Raw genomic sequence first — 19,063 nt, forward strand, 5'->3', positions numbered from 1 at the left:
CATGCATTTATCCTCCACCTCATTCCATACCTACTCTCACTGTCGCGTGGCACAGGCAGTAATCCTGAGATTACTACCTTTGTGGTCCTTCTTCTTAATTGCCTTCCTAACTCCCTGTATTCTCCTTTCAGGACCTCTTCCCTTTTCCTACCTACGTCATTGGTACCTATATAATATGATAAGTTTTTATCATAATATGTTAAGATTTTTATCTGCAATTTGAGAAGGATAACGGCAGATTGGAGGTGTCAGTTTTGCAGTTGAACAAAGGAGTCTATGGAGCCATGAGGGAGGAGCTGGCCAAAGTTAACTGGACGGATATCCTAGCAGTAAAGACAGTGGAACAGCAATGGCAGGTATTCTTGGGAATAATGCACAAGGTGTAAAATCAGTTCATCCCCTGGAGAAGGAAGGATTCAAAGGGGGGAAAGGGGCCACAGTGGTTGACAAAGGAAGTCAGAGATTACATAACTTTAAAAAAAGTATGACAGAGCTAAGGTGAGTGGGAAGACAGATGATTGGGAAATTTTTAAGGAACAACAGAACTTAACTAAAAAGGCAATACGGGGAGAAAAAAAGAGGTACGAACGCAAGCTAGCCAGGAATATAAAGGAGGATAGCAAAAGCTTTTTTAGGTATGTGAAGAGAAAGAAGATAGTTAAGAACAATGTTGGGCCCTTGAAGAATGAATTGGGTGAAATTGTTATGGGAAACAGAGAAATAGCAGAAGAATTTAATAAGTACTTTAGATCTGTCTTCACTAAGGAAGACACAAGCAATCTCCCAGATGTATGGATGGGCCAAGGACATAGGGTAACAGAAGAAATGAAATAGATTGACATTAGGAAGGAAACGGTGATGAGTAGACTGATGGGACTGAAGGCTAACAAATCCCCAGGTCCAGATGGTCTGCATCCTAGGGTACTAAAGGAGGTGGCTCTGGAAATTGTGGATGCATTGGTAATCATTTTCCACTGTTCCTTAGATTCAGGATCAGTTCCTGAGGATTGGAGAATGGCTAATGTTATCTCACTTTTTAAGAAAGGAGGGAGGGAGAAAACAGAGAACTATCGTCCTGTCAGCCTAACATCAGTAGTGGGGAAGATGCTAGAGTCCATTATTAAAGATGAAATAGTGGCATATCCAGATAGCAGTGATAGGATTGGGCCGAGCCAGCATGGATTTATCAAGGGCAAATCATGCTTGACTAATCTATTGGAGTTTTTCGAGGATGTAACCAGGAAGTTAGACAAAGGAGATCCAGTGGATGTAACCTCGATTTTCAGAAGGTATTTGATAAGGTCCCACATAGGAGATTGGTGGGTAAAATCAAAGCTCATGGTATTGGGGTGAAGATATTGACATGGATAGAAAATTGGTTGGCAGATAGAAAGCAAAGGGTAGCGGTGAATGGGTGTTTCACGGAATGGCAGGTGGTGACTAGTGGGGTGCCACAGGGCTCGGTATTGGGACCACAGCTGTTTACGATTTACATCAACGATTTAGATGAAGGCATTGAGAATAACATCCGCAAGTTTGCTGACGATACTAAGCTGGTGGCAGTGTGACATGTGATGAGGAATTTAGGAGAATTCAGGGTGACTTGGATAGGCTGGGTGAGTGGGCAGATACTTGGCAGATGACGTTTAATGTGAATAAGTGTGAGGTTATCCACTTTGGGAGTAAGAACAGGAAGGCAGATTATTATCTGAACGGTGTAGAGTTAGGTAAGGGAGAAATACAAAGAGATCTAGGAGTCCTTGTTCATCAGTCACTGAAGGTGAATGAGCAAGTGCAGCAGGCAGTGAAGAAGGCTAATGCAATGTTGGCCTTTATTACAAAGGGAATTGAGTACAAGAGCAAGGAAATCCTCTTGCATTTGTACAGAGCCCTGGTGAGACCACACCTGGAGTATTGTGTACAGTTTTGGTCTCCAGGGTTAAGGAAGGACATCCTGGCTGTAGAGGAAGTGCAGCGTAGATTCACGAGGTTAATTCCTGGGATGTCCAGACTGTCTTACTCAGAGAGGTTAGAGAGACTGGGCTTGTACACACTGGAATTAAGGAGATTGAGAGGGGATCTGATTGAAACATATAAGATTATTAAGGGATTGGACAATAGAGGCAGGAAATATGTTCCAGATGCTGGGAGAGTCCGGTACCAGAGGGCATGGTTTGAGAATAAGGGGTAGGTCATTTAGGACAGAGTTAAGGAAAAACTTCTTCTCCCAGAGAGTTGTGGGGGTCTGGAATGCACTGCCTCAGAAGCTAGTGGAGGCCAATTCTCTAGATGCTTTCAAGAAGGAGCTAGATAGGTATCTTATGGATAGGGGAATCAAGGGATATGGGGACAAGGCAGGAACCGGGTATTGATAGTAGATGATCAGTAGATGATGCGGGCCAAATGGTCTACTTCTGCACCTATTGTCTATTGTCTAAATGTTCAAACTTATCTTTCTGTGTGTAAGAGATGCTAAAGAAAATGTTAATGTCAAAGAAAAGTAATTGATCTTGTTTTGTCTATAAATATTGTGCTCTTCAGCCCTCTTCATTCCTAAGAAGTCATAGCCAAACAAATCTCTCCTCATTAATTAGTATCACCCACCAGATATCTTCACCTGCACATTTGACTGCACCTTCTCAGAAGTAAATACATCCTTCTCCTAATGTTACTTTCTGTTTTGTACAGTACAGGGATTTGCTCTCCTTTCAGATTTGATAAAAGCAGGTTTCCATTTGGCTTTTTTAATGTCTATCTATCCAGTTGCCCTCAGGGATTATGCCTCTACAGTTTCTATTACTTTTCCACTCTTCCCCAGAGTATCAGCAAACATTCCTCTGGAATGAATTATGCTTGCCATTTTTATGCCCGCCTAACCAGCCTTTGATTTCTGTGAGCATTCTTCCATGTTGTTAGCCATACTACCAATGCTGGTACCATCTGCAAACATCATAATAATGACTCAAGTCCAAATTATGGGTATGTATGTACAAGCAAAGGCCTTTGGAACCTCACAGTACATGCAGTTACTCAGGATGCCATCAACCATGCCTTCCCTTTTCTGCTATTGAGCGTGGCCTTCCACTTCCCCATCAGTCATCCACTTATGCGGGCAAAACAAATTGCCAAATCAAATTCATTGCTTCTAATATCCTTCATTTGCAAGTCTGACATAATGTTCCTTTAACACTCCCAGTTATTCTCTGATAAGTGCTGATAGTGTTGCACCTAATATAGACTAGACCAGTTGTGTTTTAGCAGCTTCCTACCTCTGATCTTTGTGGACTTGGGCTCCAGGCTTCAGTACTGGAACTTTGCTGCCCTTCAGATATTAAGCCTAGAACATTGTCTACAACATTTCTACTGGGCCTACTTGAGGATCAGTAAAAAATCTTTCCATTCTCCTCTTTCATTTCCCACCACACCAGATAAATTAAAAAGGTAACTCACCTCCTTGACCAAAACATGCTGTTCGTAAGTAGTGACTATCATTGGCTATAATACAACCAATTTGTTAGTGAAGTGCTTGGATCAACCTCAAAGAAATGCAATATAAGCAGGAATCTTCCTTTGTGTGTGGTCTAAACTCATGTATCTAGTATTAAACTCACTGCTTCCAAACTAAAACTCCATTCTTATAGAACATTTAAACCCATGCTAACCTTACCTAATCAATTGTTTTTATTACTCCTTTATATCTTACAGTTGTAATGCTATTCTGAATCCTTAGGTCTATCAATTAAAGACTTCTGGAGCATTTGGTATAACTTTCCCCAGTAGCCATGTGATCCACATTTTACCTGTTGATTCCAGTATATCTCCTTACCCTGCCTCAACAGCCTCATCCAGATCATTCCTCCATTCTCTACATAGTTGTGTACCTAAGAGCTTCTACTGTATTCACCTCTGTCACTACCCTGGGCATTCCTGGTACCCACCACTTTCTGTGTAAAAACTTCCTCCACACATATTGGAACTTCCCACCGAAGGACGCAACGTCAAAGATCTGGAACTATAGAATGGATTTCTTGCTAAGGTCAACATTTTAATGGGCAAATGGAAACCTGCTGCCCTCTGATGCCAGGTAAATTAGATCCCCACACCCCATCTGGTCCAACTTCTATCCCCGGGGTGTATCTGTGTTATTTCAGTTGGCTGGAAAGGCCTGTATTGTTGACCACTTTTAATTACCCAGCATCCTCAACATCTCCTCTTTCTCCATCTTGCCTGGCCTGAAGATCCTCCTCGTCTTTTGTTTTCACTCTACCAAAGGCTTAACTCCTCACCTTGTTGTTCATTCTATCAACAGCCCAGCTTGACTAATCTGTTGGAGTTTTTCGAGGATGTAACCAGGAAGTTAGATGGGGGTGATCCAGTGGATGTAGTGTACCTTGATTTTCAGAAGGCATTTGATAAGGTCCCACATAGGAGATTGATGGGTAAAATCAAAGCTCAGGGCATTGGGGGGAAGACATTGACATGGATAGAAAACTGGTTGGCAGATAGAAAGCAAAGGGTAGCAGTGAGTGGGTGTTTCTCGGAATGGCAGGTGGTGACTAGTGGGGTGCCACAGGGCTCGGTATTGGGACCACAGCTGTTTACAATTTACGTCAACGATTTAGATGAAGGCATTGAGAATAACATCAGCAAATTTGCTGACGATACTAAGCTGGTGGCAGTGTGACATGTGATGAGGAATTTAGGAGAATTCAGGGTGACTTGGATAGGCTGGGTGAGTGGGCAGATACTTGGCAGATGACGTTTAATGTGAATAAGTGTGAGGTTATCCACTTTGGGAGTAAGAACAGGAAGGCAGATTATTATCTGAACGGTGTAGAGTTAGGTAAGGGAGAAATACAAAGAGATCTAGGAGTCCTTGTTCATCAGTCACTGAAGGTGAATGAGCAAGTGCAGCAGGCAGTGAAGAAGGCTAATGCAATGTTGGCCTTTATTACAAAGGGAATTGAGTACAAGAGCAAGGAAATCCTTTTGCATTTGTACAGGGCCCTGGTGAGACCACACCTGGAGTATTGTGTACAGTTTTGGTCTCCAGGGTTAAGGAAGGACATCCTGGCTATAGAGGAACTGCAGCGTAGATTCACGAGGTTAATTCCTGGGATGTCCGGACTGTCTTACGCAGAGAGGTTAGAGAGACTGGGCTTGTACACACTGGAATTAAGGAGTTTGAGAGGGGATCTGATTGCAACATATAAGATTATTAAGGGATTGGACAATAGAGGCAGGAAATATGTTCCAGATGCTGGGAGAGTCCAGTACCAGAGGGCATGGTTTAAGAATAAGGGGTAGCTCATTTAGGACAGAGTTAAGGAAAAACTTCTTCTCCCAGAGAGTTGTGGGGGTGTGGAATGCACTTGCTCAGAAGGCAGTGGAGGCCAATTCTCTGGATGCTTTCAAGAAGGAGCTGGATAGGTATCTTATGGATAGGGGAATCAAGGGATATGGGGACAAGGCAGGAACCGGGTATTGATAGTAGATGATCAGCCATGATCTCAGAATGGCGGTGCAGGCTCGAAGGGCTGAATGGTCTACTTCTGCATCTATTGTCTGTTGTCTATATGTACCACGACCTCTGAATCACAAACTAATCTTTATCTTTATAGCTTGGGTCAATCATGGTAACAACACAGCACTAAGAGCAGGGCAGATGAAGCAGATAACTCACTTCCTCGGTCTGCTCTAAGTCAAACTAAATTTACAAACTTTGTATTATAAAAGTACATTTATATCACCATTTTCATTTTCTTATGGATATTTACAGGAAATTAAAGTACAATAGAACTTGTAAAAAGATATATAAATATTAAAGACTGAAAAACAACCAATGTGCAAAATACCAATTATGCAAATAATAAAAAGTAAATAAATCTTACTGAGAGTATGAGCTGGTCCCTCTTCATCACTAACTAGGCATAAACTGGAAGAGTGTTCATGAACATTTTGCCACATTGTATTGCGTGCTTGAAGGACTGCTGCAGGTTACTGAATTTTATTTCAATAGGTTCTCCAGTCCTGAGCTGGTTAATTAAGAAGGCCAATAACAGAATGGTAACATGATCCCTTCCAGATACTCATTCCAGTCTCACACCAGCCTGACACTGGGATACATCAACATCTTGTGATCTCTGTATCATGTCCTGCTATTCCTTACCCAATTTCTCTTTAACCAACCGCCTGACAGCTTCTGATTAATGCTGGACGGTTCATCCACTTGGCTGGATCTAAGTTTATCATCAGAATGAAAGTTTCTGAAAACTCATTCTTTTCTTTGCAGTATTCTTCAGTCACTTTTCTCATCTCTTCCCTTCTCCTGGAGGCTTTAATTTATTATATTCGTCCAATTCCAGGTGGGCTGGTCACGTAATCCCTCACAAATGGCTATTGTTTGTGAGGGAATTGTTGAATCAGTACAAGAGGGTCAGTCCTGAACTCTAACTGAACACGACACACACACACACACACACACACACACACACACACACACACACACACACACACACACACACACACACACACACACAAACAAACAAACAAACAAACAAACAAACAAACAAACAAACAAACAAACAAATTATATCATCACTGCCATTTTGAAATCCAGTAACAACACCAACACACAGGGTCCACCTATAGGAATAAACAGTCAACATGTCAAACTGAGACCCATCATCAGGACTCAGCCAAGAGCAGTAACTGCTTATTCCTCTCTATAGATGCTGCCTGACCTGCTGAATTCCTGCAGCACTTAGTGCATGTTGCTTAAGATTTCCAGCATCTGCAGAACCTCTTGTGAATAGAATGCTAATCAGTATCTAGGTCATGTATATAAAATAATGATACCGTAAGTGAAATAGTAACACATGTCTTGTTAAATGAAGTACTTATTCTCTTGCTTCTGGTGTCTTCTATACACTTTACAAGACCTTCAACTATTCTGTAAAATACAATCAGTTTTTGTTTATAATGTGTTTGGGGAGATCTTGTTAAGAGACACAACTGTTATTTTCAAAAGGAACCAAAGGATTGCAGTTCTGTTTTCCATTTTTCTCCCAGAGAACTAGCCAAAGACTTGTAGTCAAGGTCTTATACAGCGATAGCACAAAACTACTACAGCTTAAAGCCAAAAGTATGATCAGGAACAGTAATGCTTCAGGATGACGTATACACAGGCCTGCTGTGTTCCACCAGCATTTTGTGTGTGTTGTTGTTTGAATTTCCAACATCTGCAGATTTCCTCGTGTATACACAGAGTTGGTTTTGGGTAGACATCATCCTGTACCATAGAGTCAGAGATGTTTAAATTAGATCACTTGAGAAGGACACTTCAAACAGTTACATAATATATACAAATGTACATTCATACATAAGTGTTTGCAACGTGTATAATGATTATTGGGAAGGCATCTCCCAGTCCTTGCACATGGCCTGCATAGAATGCATTCAGTCAAGCTTATACCAAGCCCAAAAAATCAATAGCCTTCCAGAATTTCAACAGATAAACTACATTTCCTCCAATCAATCAGACTACACTATAACCTATGGTGTAATCGTTAATTATAATCATACATCTGCAGATACCATCACCATCCCAATTAACTCTACAAATAAATGTTTGGAACAGGGTAGAAACAAATTAATCTCATTTTATTCTCCAATCATTCTGAGATTAAAAGGCAAATTAAAGCGTGAATCAGATGTGTGTTGTGCATTTTCCATTATATGTAGGCAGCAGCCATAATTCTATGCTTCAGCACCACTCCACATCAGAACCAGGAGTGCTTAAGCCCTGATATAAACAATGTGAGCTTGTGGAGTAGAATATACTCCAATCCCTGACAATCACTCCTTCAACTCTTCCAGACTCAAACTACAGAAATCCCACAGAATGTTCTAATTTTCCAAGTTATTCCTTATTTGTGTACAGTCCTCAACCACAGAGAACCTCTTAACCACTGGAGACATGTGAAACTGCAGATCCTGGAATCTGGAGCAACAAATAATGTGCTGAAAGAACTCAATGGGTCAGGCAGTGGGGGTGGGGGAATAGACATGTGATGTTTCAGATTGAGACCTTTTAAAGCGCTGAGAGATAGAGGGGCATAAAGAGGTGGATAGAAGGGAGACAGCAAGATCTGGCAAAAGAGAAGGGTTAACAGGCAAATGGAGGAAGGAAGCATGGAAATAGTGACAGAAACTACTGCAGATTATGGAAAATAAGGTGGAGCTCAGAATCAAATAAGGCACGGGGTGAGTAGATCAAGTGGGTAAGGCAACAGAAAGAAGCTTTCAATCACTAATTATACATTTTTCTCACCGTAAATACACAGGTACCATCACTGGTCCAAGCAGAGGCACTGGAGTATATCAGTATATGGCATGGCAACATAGCAAGCAGATTTCATTCTTCAGTAACTATGGAACTTCGCACCAAAATAAATAACAGAAAGATTATGTGATTAGCACAACAGAACAACAAAGACTCTACTAACAATAGAAGCTTCATATGATTTATAATATTGAATGTTGGCCAAGTAAATAGAGCACAGATAAATTCAATAAGGTTAACTTGTCACAGTCACTCCAGAGGATAAATAGTATTTCCAGCCCAATTTTGTGACATTAGCCAAAACAAAATATATAAACTGACAAAGAGATTAAACCCTCAGCCCTCTGTTTTAACTCCAAGTACAACCTGATATTACACAAATAACAGCATGAGTCATTCAGAGTAAGAATGAATACCTCACGAGCCATTGGTCCAAACCTACAAGATAGAGAAATATCCATTTGCTTTGGGTAACAAAAAAGAAGTTTTCTTCACTGACTTAATTATTTTTAACAATTGTCGAGATGCTCATCAAATCTTTATTGATATCCCTAATTACGTGGCATTGTGTCCAATCTTTGTCGATGACTCTACATTTTCTACCCTGTACTTCAAGTGAATGCTCCATTATTGCCCCTTCCAACTCATCAACAGAATCAGTGGACTGATTTAAGTGCCATTTTATTGTAAAAACCATTTAAAGTATTAGTCTTTGAAGAATTTTGTAACCAAGTTTTTAAAGAGCATACAAAAATTTTGCTATTCCTAAACAAGCTCTCTGGTTACAAAAATTTTTTTAAATCATCAATCACTTCTGATTTTCATTCCCTTAGAATAATATGTAAAAATCGCAAGTTTTAAAAATAGAAAAATATTTTCTTTAGACTTTTTTTCTTTAACATGCCTAATTTTGAAAAATCATGCTTTTTACTTCCTGGTTAGTTTCATGTGATGAATTAGCTTTCAGTTTAGGTTAGTCAATTTAAAGACATCCTTGTGAGTGTGTGACAGACATATGCTCCCAATAGATTGCACCAACGCCAATAAAGAGAGAGTTCCACACCCCACACAGCAAAATTTATCTCTGTGGACATGTTTCTTCAAGGTAGCCTGTAAGCATTGCCCCGTTTGTCCTTAAGGAGATGATCTGATCTCACCATTGCAGGCAGTGGTAGTACAATAAAAGCTTGGAACCCAAATACTTGCCCTTATCGGTTTTACCCTGTTGCACTGCATTAGGATCATAATGGAAACAGGGGTGACTGAAGAGACTGGAATCTGGAGCAACAAACTATCTGCTGGAGGATCTCAGCAGGTCGAGCAGCATTTCAGGGAAGAAAGGAATTCTTTACCTCCACGGATGCTGCTCAATTTGCTGAGTTCCTCCAGCAGATTGTTTATTGCTTGGGATTCTTATATGTTGGTATGTATTTGTCCTGCCTTCTTGGGTCCTTGGAAAGCCATCTGGTGTATACATTACTCGTGTTGAGTCCTGACCTGATATTCAAGCAGTTAAGTCATTCAGTAAACATTCATTGCAAAAGGCAATCTCATAATGAAGCAAGCTACAATTTGCGAGAAAAAATGTCTAGAACCAACAGTTTTTAAACTTTTATTAGAGATAATCCCATATTTTCCCCACAACTGGCTCATAATAGCAGCAGACAAGGCAACAGAGCCTGGTTTGATGGTCAAAGCAGGCATACATGCAAGCACTGGGACCTTCATGCCTGTCAACATGAGATTGGCCTGCATTATGATAATGTTTAATCACAGGTTAATACTGGTTGCAGATTGGTGGCTGTAATAAATTTGTGATTTCAAAGCATTGTATGTCCTCTGTTCTTAGTTTACAATTAAAACATTCCAAGTATAACATCCAGGAACTGAAGAATACTGTCCCCCAAGTAAATGAAAAAAAACTCTTGGAAGTTGGCAGTTTTGGTATGACTCTATTATACAGCTTCCTTTTAGTAACTTTACACTGTGACATGACCTTTACAAGGTAGTCTTCATTAGTCAAGTATACCGAGGTCACTCTGCTTCTAGCTTCTCTTTATTTCACAATAGGCCACCGTTACATGACATGGCAGAGAGCTCTGTGGAGAATGTAACTGCTGAGGAATACATCACGCAGTCTTTTCGTATTTGTTCACTAACTCATTTAACAAACAAAGCAACAAACAAATAATTCAACAGTGTGCTAACTAAAACCTCACATTAGGCAGATAAGAAGGAATAACGTGTATATAGAACAGAATAGGCAGTTACTTCTGCTAGAGGTACAAACCACACTGTAAATATTATAAAAGATAGTGATATCATTTTTGCACATATCTATGAATTAAACAAATTCTATTTTGCACTTATAAATGTTATTGCAAAACCATGAAAAGCCAATCTGCATATAAAAGATTGGGAGGGTATGTTCCTGGAATAAGATGGAATAATGCGCCTGAAAGCAGGGCTCCAAATAGGAGTATTTGATACATGGATAGAATTATTTCTCTATAAACATTCTTGCCTCTTTACCTCATCAGGCTTCAAGTGAAATATCTCCATATACTTTATTGTTAAAACTGGTTCCAAGAAGCTTCTCTTTCCTGCCAAGCAAACTATTCTTCTGCTCAGTGACCTTCTGCATTGTCTCAACTTTCTGTGAAGCCCGTCTCTAAGCTTAAAAAAAAATCTTGGTGCGTGATTGATCTCTCATCTGTAGCCTCTGACATCCAGTTCCTTCTACTTCAACAGCTCATAAAACCACTGAAGTTTACAATGAAGAGCCACTCCAGCTAATGAATCAAAAAGAGGCAGGTATGCTTTATCTATGTCCCTGCTTCTGTCAGTTATCTCTGCAGAGTGTTGAACTAGGTAAATGTGGTAAATATTTTCGGTCTCCATGAGTGAATTCCCACCCCCACTGTTCTTTGGACATGTATAATATCCTCCATTTCTCTTATCCTATCAGTAACCCTACATTTCAGTAATTGATCTTGTTTTGTCTATAAATATTGTGCTCTTCAGCCCTCTTCATTCCTAAGAAGTCATAGCCAAACAAATCTCTCCTCATTAATTAGTATCACCCACCAGATATCTTCACCTGCACATTTGACTGCACCTTCTCAAAAGTAAATACATCCTTCTCCTAATGTTACTTTCTGTTTTGTACAGTACAGGGATTTGCTCTCCTTTCAGATTTGATAAAAGCAGGTTTCCATTTGGCTTTTTTAATGTCTATCTATCCAGTTGCCCTCAGGGATTATGCCTCTACAGTTTCTATTACTTTTCCACTCTTCCCCAGAGTATCAGCAAACATTCCTCTGGAATGAATTATGCTTGCCATTTTTATGCCCGCCTAACCAGCCTTTGATTTCTGTGAGCATTCTTCCATACTACCAATGCTGGTACCAATGACTCAAGTCCAAATTATGGGTATGTATGTACAAGCAAAGGCCTTTGGAACCTCACAGTACATGCAGTTACTCAGGATGCCATCAACCATGCCTTCCCTTTTCTGCTATTGAGCGTGGCCTTCCACTTCCCCATCAGTCATCCACTTATGCGGGCAAAACAAATTGCCAAATCAAATTCATTGCTTCTAATATCCTTCATTTGCAAGTCTGACATAATGTTCCTTTAACACTCCCAGTTATTCTCTGATAAGTGCTGATAGTGTTGCACCTAATATAGACTAGACCAGTTGTGTTTTAGCAGCTTCCTACCTCTGATCTTTGTGGACTTGGGCTCCAGGCTTCAGTACTGGAACTTTGCTGCCCTTCAGATATTAAGCCTAGAACATTGTCTACAACATTTCTACTGGGCCTACTTGAGGATCAGTAAAAAATCTTTCCATTCTCCTCTTTCATTTCCCACCACACCAGATAAATTAAAAAGGTAACTCACCTCCTTGACCAAAACATGCTGTTCGTAAGTAGTGACTATCATTGGCTATAATACAACCAATTTGTTAGTGAAGTGCTTGGATCAACCTCAAAGAAATGCAATATAAGCAGGAATCTTCCTTTGTGTGTGGTCTAAACTCGTGTATCTAGTATTAAACTCACTGCTTCCAAACTAAAACTCCATTCTTATAGAACATTTAAACCCATGCTAACCTTACCTAATCAATTGTTTTTATTACTCCTTTATATCTTACAGTTGTAATGCTATTCTGAATCCTTAGGTCTATCAATTAAAGACTTCTGGAGCATTTGGTATAACTTTCCCCAGTAGCCATGTGATCCACATTTTACCTGTTGATTCCAGTATATCTCCTTACCCTGCCTCAACAGCCTCATCCAGATCATTCCTCCATTCTCTACATAGTTGTGTACCTAAGAGCTTCTACTGTATTCACCTCTGTCACTACCCTGGGCATTCCTGGTACCCACCACTTTCTGTGTAAAAACTTCCTCCACACATATTGGAACTTCCCACCGAAGGACGCAACGTCAAAGATCTGGAACTATAGAATGGATTTCTTGCTAAGGTCAACATTTTAATGGGCAAATGGAAACCTGCTGCCCTCTGATGCCAGGTAAATTAGATCCCCACACCCCATCTGGTCCAACTTCTATCCCCGGGGTGTATCTGTGTTATTTCAGTTGGCTGGAAAGGCCTGTATTGTTGACCACTTTTAATTACCCAGCATCCTCAACATCTCCTCTTTCTCCATCTTGCCTGGCCTGAAGATCCTCCTCGTCTTTTGTTTTCACTCTACCAAAGGCTTAACTCCTCACCTTGTTGTTCATTCTATCAACAGCCCAGCTTGACTAATCTGTTGGAGTTTTTCGAGGATGTAACCAGGAAGTTAGATGGGGGTGATCCAGTGGATGTAGTGTACCTTGATTTTCAGAAGGCATTTGATAAGGTCCCACATAGGAGATTGATGGGTAAAATCAAAGCTCAGGGCATTGGGGGGAAGACATTGACATGGATAGAAAACTGGTTGGCAGATAGAAAGCAAAGGGTAGCAGTGAGTGGGTGTTTCTCGGAATGGCAGGTGGTGACTAGTGGGGTGCCACAGGGCTCGGTATTGGGACCACAGCTGTTTACAATTTACGTCAACGATTTAGATGAAGGCATTGAGAATAACATCAGCAAATTTGCTGATGATACTAAGCTGGGTGGCAGTGTGACATGTAATGAGGATGTTAGGAGAATTCAGGGTGACTTGGATAGGCTGGGTGAGTGGGCAGATACTTGGCAGATGACGTTTAATGTGAATAAGTGTGAGGTTATCCACTTTGGGAGTAAGAACAGGAAGGCAGATTATTATCTGAACGGTGTAGAGTTAGGTAAGGGAGAAATACAAAGAGATCTAGGAGTCCTTGTTCATCAGTCACTGAAGGTGAATGAGCAAGTGCAGCAGGCAGTGAAGAAGGCTAATGCAATGTTGGCCTTTATTACAAAGGGAATTGAGTACAAGAGCAAGGAAATCCTCTTGCATTTGTACAGAGCCCTGGTGAGACCACACCTGGAGTATTGTGTACAGTTTTGGTCTCCAGGGTTAAGGAAGGACATCCTGGCTGTAGAGGAAGTGCAGCGTAGATTCACGAGGTTAATTCCTGGGATGTCCAGACTGTCTTACTCAGAGAGGTTAGAGAGACTGGGCTTGTACACACTGGAATTAAGGAGATTGAGAGGGGATCTGATTGAAACATATAAGATTATTAAGGGATTGGACAAGATAGAGGCAGGAAATATGTTCCAGATGCTGGGAGAGTCCGGTACCAGAGGGCATGGTTTGAGAATAAGGGGTAGGTCATTTAGGACAGAGTTAAGGAAAAACTTCTTCTCCCAGAGAGTTGTGGGGGTCTGGAATGCACTACCTCAGAAGCTAGTGGAGGCCAATTCTCTAGATGCTTTCAAGAAGGAGCTAGATAGGTATCTTATGGATAGGGGAATCAAGGGATATGGGGACAAGGCAGGAACCGGGTATTGATAGTAGATGATCAGTAGATGATGCGGGCCAAATGGTCTACTTCTGCACCTATTGTCTATTGTCTAAATGTTCAAACTTATCTTTCTGTGTGTAAGAGATGCTAAAGAAAATGTTAATGTCAAAGAAAAGCAGAGCTGAACTTCATTCTAATTCACATGTCACAATAACAATTCCAGATAGAGAAAACAGTCAATACTGTATCTGAATTACTGCAATTCAATTTGCAACATTGTTCACTCAAAGCTTGCCAATTTTCATATTCATTTCTTTCATAGCATTTGTAACAAAATCTATTTGACTTATTAAACCGATTTTTTGAGTTCTTAAAAATGCAGTTGGTGGGTTTAGCCTCATTATCACCTGTAAAATGAACACCTGGATTTTAAAATGATGCTCTGTTTTCCAGTCCTTGAACGCTTCTTCTCCTGTAAGACTCTCAGGAAACAAGCCTCACTATCATATTTGTCCTCAAACTCCCAATGTGTCCAACCCATAATGCTGGTGCCGGCGTACAACCAAGTTAAAGGTGTGATGTTGAACAGGCTGCTTTTGTCCATTGACTCGAAGGCCTGACCGATGATAATATAAGCATACAGACAGATGGATTTTTCAAAAACTTGTGCGTGTTCGATTCTGACAAGCAATGCCACACGGTCTGAGCAAGAGGGGCAACCATTGCTCAAGTTTAAAGCCTAACTCGTCAGAATCTAATACTAAGTGGACAAGGTTTTTGATCGACTGAGTGGGGAGAATTACTTGTGCATTTTGAAGTCACGAGGTATTTTACGAATTGATCTGCATTAGATTTTGTCTTGTTTGCAAGGTAGACAGTGAGCAGTCTCCTCGCGTTAGCTTTGGTCCGGTACAGTTTGCTATTAGATGAACCCACAGAAGGTTCAAAGGCGAACACTCTGAGATGGGACATAGCGAGTCGCCTGTTCTGCAGCTTAGAATAGAGGACGGGGAACTTTTCAGTTAAATAGGTGCCAGTGTGTTTGGGATCCGATTTTGGACCCTTGGTGTAAGCTCAGGGCGGACCCGTGGGCCAATCTCCGAGTGATCAAGATAAAGAGATCTTGTTTAAAAAACACAGCATTCCCTTTATTCCGAAATCACTCACATTCACAAATACACAAAAGTAAAGGAGGAAAATGCAAAAAGACCCACAATCTCTGGGCGCTCATCTTCGCTCTTCAGACTTTCTGTGCTCTGTTTGTCCTGCAAAGGATTTTTTTAAAAGCCTTCCTGAAGTCGTGGTTGAAGATGGTGTAGATGACGGGGTTCAGGGAGCTATTACAGTATCCGAACCAGAAGAAGAATTTGAACAGAGTGTCAGGAACAGCGCAGCTCTCGGAACAGATGGCGGTAAGGGAGTAAGTGAAGAAGAAAGGAAACCAGCAGACCACGAACACCCCGATCACCACCGCCAGCACGAAGGTGAACCTCTTCTCGCGGTTATGGCGCCCCTTCCAGCGGGCCGCCTTGGGACTTCCCCCGTCTTCCGGCCGCTGCAGCCCGCTCACCACCTTGCCTTGCACCGACTGCACTACCCCGGTGGCCTTGGGCCGGGGCTCTACCTTGGTTTTGGCCGCGCAGTGGTCGGAGGACGAAGACTCTTCCTGCTCCAAGCCGTTGTCTTTGCCCTGGCATGCTTTACCGGCGCCGTTCCGCAACCCGTTGGGCGATGCTGATAAGCGCAGTCCGTTCTGCTTGGTGACTACTTCGCTGTTGGTCTTCTTGCCCGGTGGATGCCTGGTTCTCAATTTGGCGATCTGGTAAATCCTCACGTAAACGAGGATCATGATGATGCACGGGGCGAAGAAAGAGCCGATACAAGACGAGATGATGTACCACTGCTCGTCGTTAATCTTACACTGGGGATTCTCCCGAAGACCGGTCTCCTTGCCGATGGAGATCAGCGGCGGGAAGGAGATGACGGCGGCGATCACCCACACCGTGACGATGATGCATTTGATCCTCCGGGGGGTCCTCTTTAGGTTGTACTCGATAGCCTGTGTGATGGACCAGTATCTGTCCAAGCTGATGGCGCACAGGTGCACGATGGACGATGTGCAGAATAGAACGTCCAGCGCCAGGTAGATCTCGCACCAGACTCTGCCAAAGTACCAGCAACCCATCAACTCGTTGGCCAGAGAAAAGGGCATGACCAAAGTGGCCACCAGGATGTCGGCGGACGCCAGGGAGACGAGGAAGAGGTTCTGGGGCGCCCGCAGTCCTCGGCTGGTGAAGACGGCGATCACCACCAGCACGTTACCGAAGATGGTTACGAGGATGATGACCGCCACCACCGATGTCAGGATGACCGCCGCCTGCACGGAATAGGAGTCCACCTCGTCGCTGTTGGAGCCGTTGCAACACCAGTTGCACGGACTGGCTCCTACCTCCGCCATGGTACCCCGTCACTAGAACACACCCACCTCATGCGAACTCGAACTGGATTCACGGACGCGGCGGGAGCAACGGCAGTAGCGACTTGAACTTGCAAGGCGGGTCTGTTCTGTCCATTACCGGGATTACCTGGAAAGCTGTGAGCGGAGTCCCTTGAACGGGGCTGGTGCAAAGTCAGGACAGGCTAACGATGGGCGGATTTGAGCCAGCAGACGTTCCGCGGGGTGCAAACGGCTTCGCCGGAGCTTGCGTCCGCCCTCCCTTTATATAGCCTCAGCAGTAGTGATGTGATGCCGGCCAGTCATCGTCATGACACCACGTGGCCCCCGCGTTGGCTTCAAAAGGCGGAAAGTTGGGAGGAGGAGGCAAATGTTCCGCCGATACCTGAAGCTCCTCGGTGAGTGAAAGGCAGCCGACCCTGTCTTGGACCAGCGGCAAGCGACCAGTGGACCAGCCTCAGCCCCACAGACAGAAACGTTTCACACTCGTTAATTCCAGCAGAGTTTTCTTTAATGTCTATAATGCCTTATTTCGTCTCATAAGCGTAGCCTGTAGGTTCACCAGACCCTGGCAGTAGGTTTCTTATTACCGTAAGCGTTAAAGCGGCGAGGAGAATGAATAACAATACTGTTTCTAACAGCTTCGCAAGGTATGGAAGCATTAACTAGAATAATATCAGTGTTTGAACTGGAGCTCTTGTAACTGGCCATCTTTAATAAACTGAGACACTGCCTCGGTGAAATTGTAATGAGGGTGCAGAGCAAGGCGTTTGTAAATAAAGCAAGAATTGAATTTTTAAGAGTCATAGTCACCATCCACTGTTCTGCATCGGAGCAGCAGCCTGCACTGTGGGCGAAGCGGTCCGCACACTAGTATTACACTGGAATGGAAGGACAGAATTTGGCTGCGGGTTTATAATGGGGGCAAATTGAAAGCGACATACTCTGAGTTCAATTGTAGCAAGGCAACTGTGGGATAAGCTTTATTTCCATGTCCAGCTATTTGTATATTTCTCCCTAAATCCTACGAAAGAAGCCCATAACTAAGTGAAAATCATCACGAGAAAACAACTGGCTTTGTTAATGGCTATTAATGTGTTAACTGACCGTCAAAGTTTTCCTTCTGTACGGTTACGATTAACCGCGGAAGGCGGAGTTTCTGGTCTTGTCTTCCGATGTAGCGAGCTTAAAGGACTAAGGACAGTTCGGGTCTCACACTAAAGCCAGCAGGAGGAACTTAGCAGATCAGGCAGCATCCGGGGAGATAAAGGGACCAGCAAAGTTTCGGGTGTAACAATGTCTCAAACCTAAATGTCGACCAGCCCTCTGCCTCGAGCAGTCGACTCAGGCTAATGCTGAGTTCCTCCGGCAAAATGTTCCTCCAGATCCCAGCATCTGCAGTTTCTTGTGTCCTGTGGTATGGGTACGTTTTGTCCTCACTTTATCTGTCCGCAATTACATTGAAATCCCCCAAGTGTTGTTGCAGCTGCCACCTGTGGTACTCCAGTACCTCCACTGTTTAAACGGAATAGAAGCACAGAAGAGTACAGCACTGGAACAGGCCATTCAGCCCACAATATTGTGCTGAACCAGCTAAAAGGTAAATCAAAAAAACCCAGACACTAATCCCTCTTACCTACTCAATGTCCATATCCCTCCATCTTCCTTACATCCATGTGTCTATCCAAACGTCCCTTAAAAATCTCTAATGTATTTCCCTCTACCACAATATCAGGCAGTGCATTCCAGGCATCCATTGCTGTCTGAGTTAAAATACCTTAACCCTCACATACCCCTTGAACCTACTCCCCCTCACCTTCAAAGCATACCCTCTGGTATTAGACAGTTCTACCCTGGGGAAAAGATGCTCCCTGTCTACTCTATCTACTCCCATAATCTTGTAAACCTCTGTCCGATCTCCCCTCAGCCTCTGCCACTTCAGAAAGCTTGTCCAGACTCTCATGACAGCACATGCCCTCTAAGCCAGACAGCATCCTGGTGAACCTCTTCTGCACCCTCTCCAAAGCCACTACACCCTTCCTATAGTGGGACAAGCAGAAATGTCTGCAATACTCCAGATGTAGCCAAACCAGAGTTTTAACTCAATGCCAGTGCAATTACAGCTTCTGTCAACTTCTATTAAAATGAGTTAATAAATCTATAACTGAAATGATTCATCTGTCAACTCCTTAGACAAATGAATAGCAAACTATTTGTCAGGGTTTTCTAATGACAGCAAGTCAGCTGACAGAGTAGATGGTGCAGAGATAAGAGAAACTGCAAGATTGGGTAAATCTGTGGCAGATGGAGTTCAGTGTAAGGAACTGTGAGGTTGTTCGATCTGGACTCCTGAAACAGATGAATATC

The 19,063-nt window shown here is 42.6% G+C and overlaps 1 protein-coding gene across 2 annotated transcripts in view; it reads right to left on the reverse strand.

The window, feature by feature from the left end:
• Positions 1 to 16,923, reverse strand: part of adra2a (adrenoceptor alpha 2A) — a 29,738-nt gene extending 12,815 nt beyond the window's left edge. The window contains exons 1-2 of one of the 2 annotated variants that reach the window (XM_073026844.1): positions 15,456 to 16,923; positions 8,333 to 8,438 (exon numbers count right to left, since the gene is read on the reverse strand). In XM_073026844.1, coding sequence (XP_072882945.1) covers positions 15,482 to 16,699 — 1,218 coding nt within the window. In that variant the 5' untranslated portion in view covers positions 16,700 to 16,923 and the 3' untranslated portion in view covers positions 8,333 to 8,438; positions 15,456 to 15,481. Of the gene's footprint in view, positions 1 to 8,332; positions 8,439 to 14,663 lie in introns of both variants that reach the window. The other variant, XM_073026843.1, reaches the window with a different exon arrangement.
• Between the last annotated feature and the right edge of the window lie 2,140 nt (positions 16,924 to 19,063).

This window comes from Hemitrygon akajei, chromosome 23 (assembly GCF_048418815.1).
Source record: "Hemitrygon akajei chromosome 23, sHemAka1.3, whole genome shotgun sequence".
In the NCBI taxonomy this organism is placed as follows: Eukaryota; Metazoa; Chordata; class Chondrichthyes; order Myliobatiformes; family Dasyatidae; genus Hemitrygon; species Hemitrygon akajei.